The sequence below is a fragment of the Maniola hyperantus genome, chromosome 23, assembly GCF_902806685.2.
Source record: "Maniola hyperantus chromosome 23, iAphHyp1.2, whole genome shotgun sequence".
NCBI lineage: Eukaryota > Metazoa > Arthropoda > Insecta > Lepidoptera > Nymphalidae > Maniola > Maniola hyperantus.
The window spans coordinates 2,339,551-2,359,482 of NC_048558.1; the positions used below are offsets into that span (position 1 = coordinate 2,339,551).

A 19,932-nucleotide genomic window follows, 5' to 3' on the forward strand; every position below is an offset into this window, starting at 1 on the left:
TTTTTTTAGGTACCTTCGCAAATCTTTTTAAAAAATATTTTATCTTTTATCTCATGGAAAATAAATTAATTGTAGAGCTCTGTCTACTTGTCAAGAGATGGCGTTAGTATATTCAATTTCAAATAAGATTTCAATTTAATAATTGAATTCTTGTTTGAAATTGAATATTGACTTAATAATTTAAGTAAATAAATTATTAAGTAAGATTATTTTTTATTAGCGTTGGCAGGATAGTTTCCATACTTTATTAATTTGTAAATTTTCATGCAGTTCATAAAATTTCTTTGGGCAATAATATTGGATTTTGTCGACTGCAAAATTCCAATTTGAAAGTAGTTTTAGTGCAATCAGATCTTTATATCGACTGCTTACGATCTAGGCAGTCATTCGGCAGTTACGATGCAGTTTTGTCAACTGCAAAACTGCATAAACCTAAACTACAATTTTGCAGACTGCCTGCAGCCCTTCTCGAGGTCGTAGGTATACTGCTAAAATCCAATAAGTCTTTCTTGGGTTCGTGGGACTTATTAATTTTTATCCCTGTACCGACACACACAAAGGGACAAAAAGAAAAACACTGATATGAATCGTCCTTTTTATTTTTTAAAATAATTATAGCTAACCGATTCGGCAATAATAGTTACTATTCTCATTTTAATGACACAGTAAGCATTTTCCGTTGTTAAAATTAATTTTAACATAAAATTAATGGGTTAATTTTTTGTTCAGTTAATAGTAAATTAAAAATATTGCGTAACATAATTCAACACTAAAACTTAACTATTAAATACATACCTATTCGTATGATTGACTACGAGTCGAATACAAAAAATAACCTCTATAAAAATATAATAATATTTAATAAACACATTGCGGCTTACACTAAAATAATTAAAAAACATGGCATCGCAAAAAGTTTAACGCAACTATGAAAAATTACATTTAATTTAACATAACTATGGTTCAGCGATATAAATGTTCTACTAGATGGGGCGCTTCATAATAACAACATGTTCCAACGAACATTTTTGTCCGCACGCTTGTCAATCGTACCAATTCGCTTTGGATGCAGACATGTTCGTTAGAATGAAGCGCCCCATCAAATGGGACATTTATATCACTGCTATGGTTAAATAACGCTATACAAAAATACGAAATTAAAACATAGTAGACCGACCTGTCGTGATAATATTATGGAATCATCTAATTTTTTTTAGTATTTGTCTCATGACTTAGGTACGTATTGTATGACATAGGTTACCTAAAACATCGATTAGGTACAATATGATACCATCACATCACATGCCTAAAAGTTTATTTACATCCATTTTGTTAAATTTTATTAAATAACTGTTAAATACAATGCCAAACATGAACTTTGACTTCTACCTAACCGTAAATTTTTAGTCTACAACCTAAACATTTGAATTTTACAATTTTATACGCCGAAATATAGTTAGGTACTTAATTCTGAATTTTAATTTACAATCAATGCGTTTCCACAACATTTAATATACAATTTTTTGTCCAAAAAGTGTTCGTACGTTCGTATATTTTCGCACTTTCCAAATAGATTCAATACAATTATTTTCCATTTTCATCATTTTTTGAAACACGACATTAAGGTATAAAGGATTACAAATTTCGTAAAAAAATAAGACTAGAATTCACCGATTGAGGATAAATATAATGCATTTTTTGTGTATAAATAAGCACAGTATATTAGAAAATGTTGTAAAAGTATATTATTTTTCGCTATATCTATTATGCTCGATGTAAAAACTTTTGTAGGGGACTGTGCTTTTGAACAACAACGTATAAATGCCCATGTGACATTATTGAGGCTAGGCTTTACGTAGACAAAATGTAATGCGCTGTTGGTTAATTTTTGCATTCATGTATTGTTATTTCATTCGTTTGTAATACTGTTTTGTTTAAAATTTCGATAATTTTATCCAGAACTGTGTAAACCAAGCAAGTTTCAAAATTTTGGAATACAATTTTATTGAGTGTGAGAGATTGATGGATAAGTAGGTAAATGCAGAGATAATTTAATCAAGTGAAACGTAGATAAATTCTGCTGATCATAACTTAGCTTAATGCAAATAAAATGTCTATTCTATATAAAAATATCGAAACTTTATGCGACGTAAGTTTCTACCATAATATTTCTGAAAATAGTTGTTTTCCAAATTTGTGGTTGGTAGGTACTATTATTTTTTATACCACTAATGCTTATGCACATGCTTAAAATCGTTATATAATTTACCTAATGCTTTTGTGATAAAATTGGTATTTTATTAACAAATTATTAGTAAGTTACTTTCCTGTTTTGTGAGCTCAACTCTTATAAAATTCAATGTTGAATTTTATTTTTTATATATTTATATATTTTATTTATTATAATTTTTTTAGTTCAAAAAAGGTTTTTATTTCAAAATGGATATGACACCTAACATGTTGAAAAAGTATCCTTTAAACACCAATATAGAGAGATCCATTATCTATAACATTTAAGTACGTTTAAGTACACGTAATTTTTTTTTGTATTTATGTGTTTTTGTTCGTTGTTCACTACATTGTTAATAATGTGGACTAAGCAGTTGAGAATCTTGAAATATATGCTTAATACACATTACTCACGGACCCGATTATAAAAAAATACACCTCTTTTTATTTCTCCTTGTAATTTTATAAAGGAGTCCTGAATTACATTACATTAATTATACTAACTTACAATATAAGATATATGAAATTACTACTATGTGAGTTATGAATTGAAAACCTGGCTATCCTGTCTATTCTTATATTACGGTTAATAAATGTATATTTGGCTAAATATTATTTAAACAAGGCGATAATGTCAACAGAAACGATGAAGCGCGGAAATAATAACTTTGTAACATTTAATAAGGATGAGTAATTCAAATCAACAGCAATTCATTGTTAAAAACTTAACAAGTTACGTTAGGCAGCCTGCACGCAATTTTTTTGCAGTGTTGAATTAATTGTTAGAATTTACAAAAACTTAACACTGCCGAAAATTTTATTTAACATGCAGACTGCGTAATGCGATTTAACTTGAAATAAAAAATGTAATGTAATCGCAAGTTGAAAACGCGAGATCATGGAGATATACTACGAATATAATCTGTCAAATCAAAACGCCATATTTTATTGTCAAATTGTCGATGCATATAATATACTATTTCCACAAAACTCAACGAATCCCTTTGACAAAAATATTCGTAGAACCCCGTGTTTTCTACGATTTTGTTTCATGAAAAAACACTTTTTGATGCAATATTTTTTCATTGAACAAAACGAGAAGTTTGTAATTTGTGTCATACTGATTGGCAATAATGAGAGATTTTTTAATTTATTTTTTGTATTATAAAATAAGTTAGGGTTAAGATTTGGTTTAAGTGATAAATTCATACTATGTGGCCTCGAATTTTAATTTTATTTTAAAGTGATAGTTAGCTGTAATTTTCCAGCGATATTTGTCGACTAATTTCCAATTCATTTTTTTATAGCATAGTAACGAAATAAGTATTTTTATGATTAAATTTAAGGAAATACCTATAAATTAAATCTTTTAGGTACGAAGATATGTTAGGTATCACAAATATTATTATGGCAATTTATTGGGTTATCTTAAACCAATTGCAATTTCCCTCACTATTGACTATTGTGAAAATGAATTATTAATATGACATCAGTGGTTGTTATTTATTTTTCAATGGTTGTCAACTTATATTCCTAGTAACAAAATTTGTAAAACAATCATTAAATAGTAAACATTAAATGCCAATTAAACTACAACACATTATTTCATAGTGTCATATCCATTCATCCATAGAAACACACCAACAGCGCATTTCGAAAATCGAAAAATCGTATCAAACAACGGTTTTCCGTATAGTATTGTGACATAAACAGAATCCAGTACTATTGATACTAAAATGGCAAGGAAAAATTTAATTGTTATAGAAAAAGTCAATTATATTTTTCCTTAACCACGTTTGTAAGCGGCCTTACGCCAGTTTTACTGTTAATTAGGCTTTATTATTAATATTAAATGTACACAGCTTAACTATGGAATTTTTATCGTAAAATAAATGTAGAAAAAATTTTCTTTTCTTATTTTCCTTTTAACATTACAAAAATTTAACCTCCAAAACTTAAAAATAACCTCTGACAACTCTCAGACTCGACCTGTTTTTTTTATTAACTATTCCATTTCGATGATCACAGAAAATACATTTTCGTCTACATTTTTGTTAACACACTGAAATTCCTAATATTAACATTTTGTCAGTTTTCAAAAAATTCTTATCTTATATTTAAAATTTTATTATCTCGAAAATACTTGTTTTTTTACAAATAGTTTGTGTGAGGCAAAAATGTAGACGAACAAGGGACGATTCAGGCTCTAGATTCGATCTGGACAATCTGGGTACGTTCTAAACAAATAGTTGTATTAGATTTGGTTACTATAGTAACATTGATTTTTTTTATTGCTTTCATAGTTTCAGCCTCTGTGTATTTTGATTATTGCATTAGCCATCAAATGTCTTATTTCAAAAGCATTGCTTCAACCCTGTAATAGATTTTGATTATTATGAAACAATTAATATTAATTGACCAAATATTCCCCCTTCTCTTTCAATTTACACTTTTCGGGGGGGTATAGTTGTGAGAAATGTTTTATAATTATTAACTTAATAAGAACAATTTATAGAGTACCCGGATTGTAACGCGACCGCTACTAGCATCTGGACCGGCCCGTAGACATGAACACTTTCTTGGAAACGTAACTCTTGCTCTAAAAATCTAGATTTAGGATACATGATCCGTGCTTTTTTATCTTTTGTACAACTCGTCACTAACGAGTCAGTTCCTTAAACACGATGGATTATTTATAACTTTAAAAATACCAAAACGACCATAAATTTTTCCATCTACTACGACCTAAATTTAAAACAATACAATTTATACAATATTCATAGGAACTTTTTCTGTTGTTATATTTAATTTATTTATATATTATTAAAATTTATTGAGGATTTTTCTTTTTACATAAATAGCGATCCGTCCACTTAATTTTTATTGCGATAGTTCGAATTTTCGTCATTTTTGAGTGTATGTGTATAATATAATAATATATTCAGTCGAAAAGTTTGTTTTGCGTCCAAATGGGTGATTTTTTCTCACGTTTCCTAGAAAACTTAATCATCATCGGGTAACCGTGCACGAAGAACTGTCCATTCCACACCAAATCATAAGAATAAAATTGCCGAAAAGTTTTGTATTTCATAAATAAAATACTTGTAACATTAAAAATAATGTCAAAAATATTCACTTTCATAAACAAAATGTCACGACGTAAACATAAAAACGAGTTTTGGGCTATTGCATGTGATTTTTTTTCTATTTACATTGACACCTCTTTACAGCAACTCGACATGAGTTCTGGTTGCTGATGAGATACCAATATTAATTCAAGAATGAAATCATTACGTACATTAAAATCAGCTTACAATACTTTACCTATGTTACGATTATAGTATAACTCGATTTGTACGTACATATTCATCTACGGACGTATTTGTCGGTGTACGAATATGCGTACAGACGCATTTGTCTACAAAAACGTTTTCGTGAGCTCAAAGTCCTGTTCAGACGTATTTATACGCACAAATCGATACTTAATTATAATACAAGATGATAATATTAAAAGAATTAATATTCGGCAACACTTGACATTCTTATGGAAATTCCAAAATCGTTCCAATTTATTTACTCATTTTTTTATTTGGAAGAAAGTGGAGCGATTTCGCAATTTTTTTGAACTATAAAACTACTGTTTGGGCAACTGTATACCATTATTACGCTGTTGGCAAAAGCGTAATACTTTGTTCATTGTAAAATGATTATTATTCGGGCTATTGTTTGATTATTATTATTAAATGTATTCAAGAAATGAAAATAAATATGAATTGTATTTGGGCTATGTCAAAGTCCGTGTTTAAAAAAGAATGTCTCGTGTTAATCGTACATTCAAGACTGTATTCGTCGAAATCGATCTTGGTATTCGACGGTCCTTATCGGTATTCGTCGGCCGACGGCTCGCGCGTTCGTCGGTTCAGTGAATAATCGCTATTTTTATAATATATACCATGATCGTAATCAACAATCACGTACTTAAAGAAAAAAAGAAAAACAATTGCAGTCTTCTGAAAAAAAAACATAATTCGACATAATATTTATTTACAACTATACAAAAAAATCGCAGTGTAAATAATTTGATTTTTCCGTCAAAAATAATATTCGTATATTAATAATAATAAAATAATATTGCTACATTAAAATAAAACAGAAGCATCAACATTGTCTAACGCGTCTACTTATTTACAATAACTATTACTAATATGGCATTAAAAATAAAATTATAAGCCAAGAATAAAAAAATATTCAGATAATATTATAATATGGAAAATAAAATAAGGTAAAATAAAATCAATTTGGAAGATGAACATAAAATAGAACATTTGTGCGTTCAAAACTTGACTAGCATGAGACGTGTTATTGCGCAAAAAATAGATAAAATAAATTCTTTTTAACATAAAATCGTCACGGCAGCTAATTCTATATATAAATTATTTGTTTCATTCTCAAGAATAAAATTTAACAAATAATTTATTTTAACATTAAATTAATAACATTAAATAATCATTATCTTTCAAATTTATTTTTCTAGTTCACCACCGCGACATAGCTTATTAATATAGAATTTATCTAAAGAATAAAATTAAATTGGAAACTTAATGCGACTAAGTATTGCAAAGGTTCGCTAAATGCGAAAAAACGTGCTTAAAACCGTTTGGCACATCCAAAAGTTTGTACTAAGCTAAAAAATACATTGTTCTGTGATAAAGCTAATAAAAAATAAATATTTTATTCATAATAATAAACCACTCAAACAACCAAACAAATATTTATTGAAGATTGCACAGATTATTATTAATTAATATCCTCTACGTCTAGGGTTGCCATGTCCGAGTTTTTTGAACGGGGCATGAAGGTGGGTAGTGCAATAATTTTTTTTAATGTAGGACGTAAACCATTTTTTTATATAAAATAGTTAGTAAGTATTTCTATTTTCTATATAATCTGAGTATTTCAACCACAAATTCTTTTACTTTTCAGAGCGTAGTTTCTAAGTAACCTGATTTTCTAATCATATTTTAAACGAATGAACGAAGTGGGTACTAAATGAAATTATAAATAGAAGTGTACAATTTTTGAGGGTAGCAAAATGACTTCTCAAAATCTACCGAGTACCTACAGCCTCAAAACTAGGACTCGTCCACAAAAACAAGACGGTTGGCAACCCTATCTACATCTAATTATTTGTTCGGGCGAGTTTCTGTTCCAATTTGTTCATTCAACTATTTTTTTAAAGGTACTTTTATTATATTTACAGAGAAATTTGTTTTTTCAACTAAACGTTTCTATTTACAACAGTTAGTTCTATCTAAGTTTTTTTATAATATTTATTCGGCCGTAACGTGAACGTAAAAAAAAGAAATGTTTCCTTTGAAAAAACATGGCTGTTGTAAGAAAAACGAACTCAATCACTAATCTGAGGCGATTTCATTTCACGCTCCGTTGAAAATAATGAATTATTTTTCCACGTTTCGAAAGTGGCAAAGAACTGAAAATCGGTTTGATAATTGAATTTTTATTATATTAAAAGCTAAGAGCCGAAATCGCGTCGGATTAGTAATAGGTGAATTTTCATGGCTGAGGGTTCTGCTGGAGGTGAACTGCTTGCTGGGCCGCTTGTTGAGCGGCCTGAGCGGCTTGCGCTGCTTGAGCAGCTTGATGCATCTGTTGCTGCTGTTGAACTACTTGCTGAGCCGCCTGAGCAGCTTGAGCGGCTTGAGCAGCCTGAGCGGCGTGAGCTTGCGCTTGCGCCGCTTGAGCAGCTTGCGCCGCTTGAACAGCAACAGCCTGTTGCGCCGCTTGCTGAACCGGCGATGGCAAATTGAACCCGAGCATTCGCGGATCGTGCAACCTCAACGCTTGTTCCAACCGTTGCTCCTGAGCCATTCTAAACGCCTCTACCAATTCTGGAGATAGTTGTCCACTCGCATCGTTCGCTGGCGGAAATCCTCCATTATGTCTCAAGGGGCTCGGACTTTCATTGCTATGTGCAGCTGCCGCTTGAGAGACTGCTAATCTCAACGCCTCAGCCTGACTTCGTAGCAACGCTTCCGCTTGCTGGATTCTGAGTGCTGCTTCGGTTGGAGCTGGAGGGGTTTCTGGAGGAGGTTGGGCAGGCGGTTCCCTCGCTAACTGTTGACGCATGGCAGTAACTAGATTCGCTGCAGCGACTTGGACAGCGTTCGCTCCTTCGCCTGGTTGAGCCATCATGTTCGCTGCGGCGGCTGCGATGGCTGCGACTCTTTCATCCCCATACGCTTGGTGACCGTTGTTCGCTGATCGGAGTAAGTCTGAGAGTTTGTTTACAGCTGCACCTGCTTCGGAGCCCGCTGATGATGAAAGGCGGCCATTGGAGGATGAGTCTGAGTGGGCTGGTGAGGGAGGAGCTAAGTTAAGAAGGCCAGATCCTCCAGCGGATGCTGATACGGCGGCTAGGATATCTCTTTCTCGTCTCTCCGCGGCTGCTCGGGAGAGAACGTATTGAGCAGCGAACTGGTGTTTTGGTTCCATTCTCATATGCTCCATGTGGGACAGGAGACCTGTAATGCATCAAATATTTTATTACTATACATTTAAATTACTCCCCACTAGGTGGATGGACGACATCAGGTGAGTCGCAGGGAGCCGCTGGATTCTGGCGGTGCAATACCGTGGCGTGTGGAACTCCCGCCGCGAAAACGCTACCCGCCATTTTTTTAGGTTCCTGACATGTGATAACGTCACATGGATTTCGGATACTTGTACAACAGATAAAAGAGATCTTTAACTCGAATTATAAAATTCATTAGATATATAATCTTATAAACTGAACTTAAACATTTTTCGATTGCTTATTGCTAATTCTATCTCGTTTATACATTTTTAGATTTTTTCTCGCTTGGTGTAAAATAGCATATTTGAAAGACAGATTAAAGGAGCCTAAATGGGATACACATATCAAAATTTATAGAAACCATAGGTACCCCAAGTAGGAGTGAAAAGACAATACAGCATGTATCGGACTACAGTGTACCGGCAAAAATATTGCACATCAAACTTTAGAAAGAGATTTTGTAGAGCGTTGTCTCTCTATGAAGCCGAAATCTCTTCTAAAGTTCGGTGTGCAATATTTCCTGCCGGGCCCTGTAGTATGTTTTAACTTTTCATTGTTTTTATTTTCACTTAGTTTATCATGCAAAAGTGTAGTTTTGTTGATCAATAGGTACATATAGTTTTTGAAATAAAATTGTTCTTTTTCTTTTTGTAGTTTTTCAAGCCCCTCCAGTAACATCCCGGACTCTTCGGATACAAAAAGTTATTGACTACAAAACACCTACCACTTTCATGTGTAAACACAGCTTGGCAGACAGAACACGGCCACATTCGAAGACCACTCGTAAGCTGGGTCTCAGGATGGCAGGCCAGGTGCTTCCTCAGGGAACCTTCGTTGACATAATGCTTTCCACAAACCGGACACGGATGGTTGGCCGTCCGCCGCTTCGCTATATAAGGATCAACAGGTTTAGCTTGCGCCGGGTATGGTGATGTGGCGGGGGGACCTACCATCATCACCAGGGAATGGGCGGGTTAGTGGGTTAGAGGGGGGAGAAAGAAAAAAATACCGGTTAGTTTCCATGTTAGTGCAGTGTTGAAGACTGTGACTTTTACTAATTTTCGAATATGCAAATTTAGGTTTTCAGACAGATAACGAATCTCCCTAAACCTAAAAAGAGATATGTTTTTTAATTCAATAAAATATTTTCATTAGGGGACTGGATTTTAGTAAAAGTCACCGTTTGCTTATAATTAATGTTAAAACGTAAATTAAAAATATATTGAACTTAATATAAATGAAAAGTATGACTACATAAGTACCGAATAAGTAATATAAAAAGTAAGTAGTATAATTTTGAGTCAAACTAAATATAATATTTAGCCATAACAGCTTGTGAACAGAATGATTGCAATCAGTCAAATGATTAAAAACGAAAGTGATAGAAAGGTAGAATAAACAAAAACAAATTAAATTGATGGTATTAAAACGATGGCTGTTGAAAACATCGAAAACAAAGCTGTATAAGATATATAAACAAAACATGTTATGATAATAAAGTTTGCACACCATCCGAAGAATCGTTTGAAGCAAGAAATGTTTGCAAAACAGTCTACCCTTCCAATAAAGCAGAAACAATAACAGACGATACTAAAGATGGCGTGCCTTTCACTATAGTTACCGCTTAGCTTATGGAAACGATACCTTTTTGGTTTTACCAATATAAAACCAACACCCCTGATGGCTTTGAGCCGACTGGAAGCTTTTCAAACCAGAAATTGGCAAATGTTTTCCTTCTACTAAAGATATTTTAAAGGCTATAAACTTCCAGCGACGAATCTTACGAACTAAAATATCTCTTCTGTTAAAATATCTCTTTCATTGAATTTCATTTCAGTAAAGTATATCTAAAAAGAGACTAATAATCAACAAAAGAGATAGCTTAAAAATAACTTATTAATATAAACCTTGATGAGAGCAACAATGTAAAGATACTTCATCTGTTTAAAGGAGAAACAGATGAAATGACTTGAGTAGACGACGCAATAACCGATCATCCAAAAGTCGGAACACTTACTCGCAACGCCGGACGCATTGGGATCCTTATGCGTGTTCTTCATATGTTCTACGAGGGCTTCGCCACCGAAAACGACCTTGTGGCATATTGGGCAAGGGGTGGCAGTGGCGCCCCCTATCATGAGGGCCGCGTGTTGCTGCAAAACACCAAGGTGCAGCTGAAGCTCCTGTCCACCGGAGCGATGCGGGCATAGTGCAAATATTAGCGTCATCGAATAAAAACAAACAACTTACATCGAAAGGGAATTTTGAAAATAAAAATACAGTTTCCAAATCATAAATAACAGCCAAAGGGAATTTCGATTTTGAACTCAAAAATTTCAGTAAAAGAAAGAATGATATATATTATGATAACCGTATTCAAATTACCTACTATTAATAAAAATATAAAGTAAAAAGAAAATAATTCCAATTTTAATGATACGGCATAGTACTGTAAAAATAATGATAATATTTTTTGCACACAACTATTAGGTATGGGGTAGGGCATTTGTAATAGAGCATTAGGTATGCCTATTAGGAAGAATATTGTTTCTATTACCAATTTATATTATGAAGATTGAAGTAATAAAATATTGCAAACACCATACTTTAAATTGAAAGGAAAAAGAAAATAAAATTACACAAATAAAATGTCTTAATATGGTGTAAAATGCGCAACATGTAAAATTTCATGGTAGGTAAAATGGATGCTTTTGTTTGGTTTTTATTTCGTTTCAGTGATTACGAATATGATTGTAATATTTTCATATCATTTTTTTCTAACATTTTACAGTCGTTTATCAATGTTGGCCTACTTTTTAATCAATGTTTCTATTGTTTTTTATTTGGTTTGAAAAATAGGTCACTCAAATTATTTTAAAAGAGTTGGCTTTTTTTAATAGATTAAGATAATAATATATTACCTAGTCATATTTTTAATTCTTAGTTTTGATTAATAATAATTATTTTACCTATTGATTTAACAATGATTTCAAAAATCTGAGGATTTACAATCATACGTATTGCATTCAAAATTATTATTTATGCGTAATATAATAATAAGTTCTATCTTCTTCAATCTATTTTGACATAAACATTACTTATACTGCTCAAATTTTTTGATGCAATCTTGTTCTTGTAGGTATGTTGAGATGACAGCATCTCCAATTCAAAATTAAGATTGAATAGCAATCTTCCAGGAAAACACATTATGTTCTAGATTTCATACAATTTATCATCTTTATTTCGAACATGTTTGTAATATTTCACTGCTGAACTACTGCAATCTCACCTGGTGGTAAGTGATGATGCATGTCTAAGATGGTAGCGGGCTAACCTGGAAGGGGTATAGTAGTTTTTATTAAGCCCATGCCCCTTTGGTTTCTACGCGGCATCGTATCGGAACGATAAACGCTTGGCGACACGGCTTTGCTGGTAGGGTAATAACTAGCCACGGCTTTAGCCTCCCACCAGAAAAACTCGTCTATGTTAAGCCAGCAGACAATCAGTTATAGTTTGTATTCAAGAAGTATTCAATACTGACCTTGGCGGTATGTGTTCGTAAGCTACTCTCAGTGGCAAACCCTTTGCCACATATGTTACAGTGAAAGGGCCTGTTCTTGGCTCTCTCCACTTGAGCATCATGGTTGCGAAGGTGCTGCTGCAGGTTGGACAGTTGTATGAACGCTCTGCCACACTCTGGTAGATGGCATTTGTATGGACGTTCTCCTGGAAAGACAATTTCTAGTTATAACAATGCATTTTTAGTACTCTTTTTAATTTATTAGACTAGCGCTTGGCTGCAATCGAACCTGCTAGCAAGTGATGATGCAGCCTAAGATGGAGCAGGCTTGTCTAGAAGATGCCTATTCACTCTTGACTTAAAGGTATCCATATTAAAAGTGGAGGAGAAAACTGAAAAGGAACCTGTAGGTCGATTTCGTAAAACTTTCATCAATCATCATTACTATCGCAATTTTTGTGATTGGCGGAATTTATGGCATTCTTGTTGCAACTAGGGTTGCCAGGCGTCCGGATAAAACCAGACACTCTATCTGTCTGGCCGGCTATTAGGTTTGGCGACCTGGCAACCCTAGTTGCAACAATGCATTGTAGCCAATAGTGAGCGAGCGTCAACCAATCAGAGGTGATTGCGATCGCGACATTGTAGCTGTCATCCTACCGCAATCGAGCAACAGCTGCGCGATTAACTAAGTCAACGGGAAGTACCCTGTAGGTTTCTTGACAGACCGACAGACAGACAGACAGAAATACAGACAAACAGACAGACAGACAGAAAAACAGAAAACATATTGATCCTATAAGGGTTTCGTTTTTCCTTTTGAGGTACGGAACCCTAATAATAAATATACCATAGAAAGAAATACACGTAACAGACGTATCAAAAGTGAGTCTAGCATTTGGGTCATATTTGTAGAGTGGTATCTCTTATACCCACTCTTGCGCGTTTTGTATTTAGCATACATTTTACACGTCATGTGATATGAACGTAACATAATAAATTATCTACTAGAGGATGCCCGCGACTTCGTCCGCGCGGATTTAGGTTTTTAAAAATCCCGTGGGAACTCTTTGATTTTGTGGGATAAAAGTTGCGTCCGTCCCTGGGATGGGATGCTATCTTTGTACTAATTTTTTTCAAAATCGGTTAAACGGATGGGTCATGAAAATCTAGCAGATAGACAAACAGACACACTGTGGCTAATTCCGTTGTACACAATCTCTAAACTAAACTAAAATGCCACGCCTAATCTATTGCTATCCCTTTCATAATGTTGCTTGCGGAAAAGGATAGCACTAGATTTAGACCTGTTAATTTAGTTTAGTTAAGATATTGTGTACAAGAGAATCGGCCCCACTATCACATTAATTATCTCTACATAGTATAAAATAAAGTCGCTTCCCGCTGTCTGTATGTATGAACGCGTAGATCTTTTAAACTACGCTACGGATTTTAATGCGGCTTTCACCAATAGATAGAGTGATTCAAGAGGAACGTTTATATTGTATTATTTAATATCGGTTTGTGTTAATTTGTTGAAATATGACGATATTTCAACAAAATGTCGGAAGAAATCAAGCGTCCATCGAAAATTAACAAATATTCCGCGCAACAAAACGAGACGGAGGTGGCGGTGGTCGCATTTATAATATTACTAGCTTATGCTCGCGACTTCGTCCGCGTGGACTACAAAATTTCAAACCCCTATTTCACCCCCTTAGGAGTTGAATTTTCAAAAATCCTTTCTTAGCGGATGCCTACGTCATAATAACTATCTGCATGCCGAATTTCAGCCCGATCCGTCCAGTAGTTTGAGCTGTGCGTTGATAGATCAGTCAGTCAGTCACCTTTTCCTTTTATATATATAGAGTATGGAAGTGACACTACATAAGTATCTACATTGCCACCCATGCGAAGCCGGGACGGGTCGCTAGTTCTTAATATTAGTTTGGATTTAAATATTAAAATAGGTTACGTAACGAATAACGACCCGTCGTAGTTTGCGCTCACCTTAATATTGTAAACAGCATCTAGTCAGCCTAGGTTTTTAAATAGGCTATTTCCTAGAACGCTTTTTAGTATCTGGTATCCAAGTTACTGGTGGTATATTAATTTATTACTTTTATATTTTTCCCGGAAAGAGAAAGTAGGTAGGTATTTTCTAGTTTGATAGAGGAATGTTTTCCTTAAACTTAATGTTACTAGGTATCTACCTACTCGATGATGGAATGACAACCTCGCACCGGAAGACGCAGCGTTGGAAGACACCCCACTAGATCCGTTGCTCCGTTGCGACGTGATTGAAGGACAAACCAACAAACAAACACACTTTCGCATTTATAATAAGGGTAGGTACCTACTGATAGGTGGACGGATGATATCAGACGAGTCGCAGGGAGCCGCTGGATTCAGGCGGCGCAAGACCGTGGCGCATGGAAGTCCCTACAAGAGACCTATGTCCAGCAGTGCACGTCTATCGGTTGAGGATGATGATGATGATGATGACTCGATGATACGCGTGACTTCATCCGCGTACGTTTCGGTGTTTTATAAATTCCGTGGGAACTCTTTAATTTTTCGAGATATAAGTAGACTACCCCTATAACACCTATCCTTATCTCTGTACCAAATAGATGATTCCAGAAACTTCTTCAATTTGAATTTAGTTGCTTAAAAATCCCGTAGGAACTCTTTGATTTTCCGGGATAAGACTTTTTTTTAAATATATTTATTTATTGTTATGTTAAATCAAGCTTTAATTTAATGTTGTTTTTTTTAGATTTAAGTTTATTAATAGTTTATTTGTTATCCATAGGTAGTTACTGATATTAAGTATTTCCTTTTTCAAGTTTCCGACATTGTGGCGTAAAGCAGTGACAAACATCCAAACAGTTAACTTTCTTAATTCTCAAATTGACTTATCTGGGAATCGAAGCCAGAAACTCCCACTTTCCTATAAAGCCACAGTCATACTACTGTGCTAAAGAGGTCATCAAACTATGGGACCAAGATTAGTGATTACAAGTGAAATACTTGTACGAGGCATGAGTGGTCAAATATATTGGCAAACCCGTATGGCCAATGTTGCGTAATCGATCCCATTGACTGTTGGCACATTGGCCAACGCCCCCAAACCCGGTCGTTCACCGAATAACCCGAAACCGGAGTTCAACCGCGACCTAACCCAAGTTGACCGCGTTCATTTTTAAAATAAGTACATAATAAAACCGACGCATACTTTTAGCCTGTACTGCAAGCAAATGCGGAGGTCAACGCACGCACGCACACTAACACACAGCGTTAGGGTTGCCTCTTTCTTTTTTCGAAAGAGAAAACTTTCTGTCCTAAACAATTCACAAAAAAAAACTACGCTACGAGCAAAAATGAAACTTATTTTTTATTTTGAAAAAAAAAAAAAAGTTGGTACCTACCTACTATTTTTTTATTTCATTACATTGTTGGTATGATCTCACCTAATGGTACCTACAGTACGCGGCGGAAAATATTGAACTTTTAGAAAGCGCTATTTATTTGTTATTTTTATCGCTTTCACAGAAGGTAAAATAATATTTTACGTCTATCTTTTCACTTTATTACAAAAGTAAAACATTTTCTTATGATACTAAGTGTATAGCTTATAAGAAACTAGATGATACTACTTAGCTTTTTTAAAAGTTCCGTGGGAACTCTTTGATTTTCCGGGATAAAAAGTAGCATAATTATGTCCTTCTTCGGGATATAAGCTAACTCTGTATCAAATTCATTAAAATCAGTTAAACTGTTGGGCAATAAAAATGCTAGCAGACAGACAGACAGAAAGTCGGACAGACACACTTTCGCATTTAAAATATTACTATGGAAGTATGGATAGTAAAATGCAAGGACTGATTTCTTATAAGAAAATTAAATTATATTAAAAATATTTATGACTAACTTATGCTCGCGACTTCGTCCGCGTGGACTACACAAATTTCAAACCCCTATTTCACCCCCTTAGGGGTTGAATTTTCAAAAATCGTTTCTTACCGGATGCCTACGTCATAATAGCTATCTGCATGCCAAATTTCAGCCCAATCCGTCCAGTAGTTTGAGCTGTGCGTTGATAGATCAGTCAGTCAGTCAATCAGTCAGTCACCTGTTCGTTTCATATATTTAGATTATGATAGAATAGAGCCATTTTAGTTGTTTTTTTTTTTAAAGGTCGGTAACCCTACAGCACTTAGATATACTGTATACGTACAGGATCTTTTCTGCACTGGGATTTGTGAGTGTGCGTGCTTTTTGCATGTTTGTGAAGAATGCGTACACACATACATTTAAGAAAGATATTGTAGAATTATTTCCTAGATGCCTCGACACGATATATGAATATGACATAGATGTAAGTATAAATCATGTACCTACCCAGTAACGGAACGATTTCTATAGTTCATACTTTATTGGGCGTTTTGCGTGTATTGAATATTGCCTTGATATCTTGTACTAGAATAATGGGGTATGACTCTACGAGTATCTATTCATGTTTTTATTACGAACCTACCTACTGCTGTAAAAAGCCGTGATAGCCTAGTGGTTAGGATGTCTGCCTTCTAATAGGAGGTCGAGGGTTCGCACCTCTAACATTTCGGAGTCTAAGTGCGTTTTAATTAATTAAATATCACTTGCTTTAACGGTGAAGGAAAACATCGTGAGGAAACCTGCATGCCTGAGAGTTATCCATAATGTTCTCAAAGGTGTGTGAAGTCTACCAATCCGCACATGGCCAGCGCGGTAGACTATGGCCAAAACGGGAGAGGAGACCCGTGCTCTGTAGTAAGCCGGTGATGGATTTATCATGAAGACCTACCTACTAGATGATGTCAACGAGAGCGTCCGCGTGGATTTAGGATTTATAAAAATTTCAAAAGACATATTGGAGATGTCTCTCAACAAGTTCAAAGTTTTCATAAAACGTAAACTTATTGAAAAATCCTATTACAATGTTAAGGATTATTTGAATAATAAGAAAGCTTGGGAATGAGTTGCTTAACAGAGGGATTTTGTAAAGTGGTGGCAGTAAAAAGAATACCCGGCTGAGTTTGTTGTGGGCTCTTCTCAGACCTGGGCGCGTTTGGAACCCTCGTAGCTTTAGTTTTAAGTACGTATTAATTATCAGCACAACTATATCATCTTACAAATAAAAAAATTTGACAATCACAAAGCGTAAAATTAACCTATTCTGAATAAATAATTTGAGTTTGAGTTTAATTCCGCGGGACATCTTTGATTTTCGGGGATGTCCGGATGTCAGTCCGCTTTCAAGCTATCTCTGTATCTTTCGTCAAAATTGTTTTATTGAATGGGCCATTAAAAAGCAGAATCCTATCAATTTTTAGGTACTTAAAACTAAACTAGCTGATGCCCGCGACTTCGCCCGCGTGGATTTAGGGCCTTCCTCGGGATGCAAGCTATCTCTGTACCAAATTTCGTCAAAATCGGTTGAACGGATGGGCTGTGAAAGGCTAGCAGACAGACAGACACGCTTTTGCATTTATAATATTAGTCAGTAAGTAAGTATGGATTAAAAACAAAGATACAAGAAAAACACAAGTAAGGCAATTTAGCGTTTTAGTACGATGGCGTGTAGAAACCAAAGGGGCATGGGTTTAATAAAAACTGCCATACCCCTTCCAGGTTAGCCCGCTCCCATCTTAGACTGCATCATCATTTACTACCAGGATTCAAAAGTCTAAATAATTTGCGTTTTATTATTAATTCAGATTTAAGTTAATAGAATTGTCTTACCCTTTTTAAATCCAAATAAATAAAATTTGCTATAACAATTTTAGAACTAGAATTTACCAAAGAGTGCCTACCGGTTATTTACTAGCCCTCCTTTTAAGTATAAAATTAGCCAATATATCAGTTTTATCTATTGGACTAATAAAGTTGCCTTGTAAAATTTACTATCAATAAAAGTTCATGGCCATATTATACCTGAACCGTTAGGTTGCTTTAAATTTATAGAGGTATGGAAAAGAGAAGTTTTACTAGGATTACTGGTTTTTAGGATTGAAAGTCAAAAAATACCGCTACTAGTAGGTACAATAGTTGCAACCTTTTTGTCCGTTAGAATTCCCAAAGAGTCACACTTTATTGTGTGTGTGACTCCATGGCGAAAAATCGATCGATTCCTAAAGAGTCACACTGTTACAGTAACTCGCAGGAAATATTGTACATCGACCTTTAGAAAGAGGTTTCGGCTTGGTAGAGCGTTGTCTCTGTCACTCATACCTAGGTATGTGACGTTTTCAACGATAGTGACAACGCTCTACGAAACCATCTAAAGGTCTTTCTAAAGGTCAATGTTCAATGTTTTCATTGTTCAAAATTAATTATTATAAAGGCATAAAAGATATGTTTTATTAGGTTACTGGTTTTTAGGATTAAATGTAAAAAAAATACCACTAGTCATACTGGTAGTATAGTTGACCATCTAAAGGTCTTTCTAAAGGTCAATGTTCAATGTTTTCATTGTTCAAAATTAATTATTATAAAGGCATAAAAGATATGTTTTATTAGGATTACTGGTTTTTAGGATTAAATGTAAAAAAATACCGCTAGTCATACTGGTAGTACAGTTGCAACCATTTTGTCCATTAGAATCCCCAAAGAGTCACACTTTATTGTGGATGTGACTCGATGGGGATTTTTTTTATCGATTCCCGAGTCACACTGTTACAGTAACCGACAGGAAATATAGATCGACATCGACCTTTAGAATGAGGTTTCGGCTTCGTAGAGCGTTGTCTCTGTCACTCATACCAAAGTGACGTTTTGTCGGTCTCAACGATTTTTCTCTTGTGATATATCACAAGTACCAATATACCGAAGGTATATATATATATACCTAAGACATAGCAATCTGCCAAATTTCATGATTCTAGGTCAAGAGGAAGTAGCCTATAGGTTTGGATTCCCTTGAGGGGTCTTCTCCAGACAGAGAGACAACGAAGTTATCCTATAAGTGTTCCTGTTTTACTTTTGATTCACGTAACCCTAAAAAGAACGCTACAAACATTTTCTAACTTGCATTGTGGTGTTCTAGGCGTAGGTAAGTACAGATTATCTAAAAACTAGTCCTACAGATTAGATCCAAAGCGCATATATCTTCCGGGTTCAGCGTTCCCCATACTATTGTAGCTGGCCCGCCATTTTTCAACCTATACAACCTACGCGTACATGCGACCAGTTTACGAAGAACTCTTATTTTACTTAGTAAAGTACCTAATAGTTCATACCTTGGATCGAGGGTTCTCAAGTGGTCAATAGCAAATCAAATTAATACGATCCTTTCCGATTTTTTTTTGAAAAACTGTTTTTTTTTGTATTTACCTAACTCAAACTTCTTACATTACATTATGAACTTCTTATTTATATTTAGTAAAAAAGTTGTGATCTAGCCTAGTCTATAACTACTTAATATTATAAAGAGGAAAGATTTGTGTGCTTGTTGTTTGTTTGTTGGTTTGTTGGCTTATCCTTCAATCACGTCGCAACGGTGCAACGGATCGACGTGATTTTTTGCATGGATATAGATAAAGACCTG

At 34.4% G+C, this 19,932-nt stretch overlaps 1 protein-coding gene across 9 annotated transcripts in view; it reads right to left on the minus strand.

Annotated features, from left to right (window-relative positions):
- Positions 1-583: 583 nt before the first annotated feature.
- Positions 584-19,932, minus strand: part of dati (datilografo) — a 168,873-nt gene continuing 149,524 nt past the window's right edge. For 8 of the 9 annotated variants that reach the window (XM_069506543.1, XM_069506541.1, XM_034980827.2 and 5 more), the window contains 4 exons: positions 12,366-12,550; positions 10,842-11,007; positions 9,549-9,770; positions 584-8,771 (listed from right to left, as the gene is read on the minus strand). In XM_069506543.1, coding sequence (XP_069362644.1) covers positions 7,804-8,771; positions 9,549-9,770; positions 10,842-11,007; positions 12,366-12,550 — 1,541 coding nt within the window. In that variant the 3' untranslated portion in view covers positions 584-7,803. The remainder of the gene's footprint in view (positions 8,772-9,548; positions 9,771-10,841; positions 11,008-12,365; positions 12,551-19,932) is intronic. The other variant, XM_069506539.1, reaches the window with a different exon arrangement.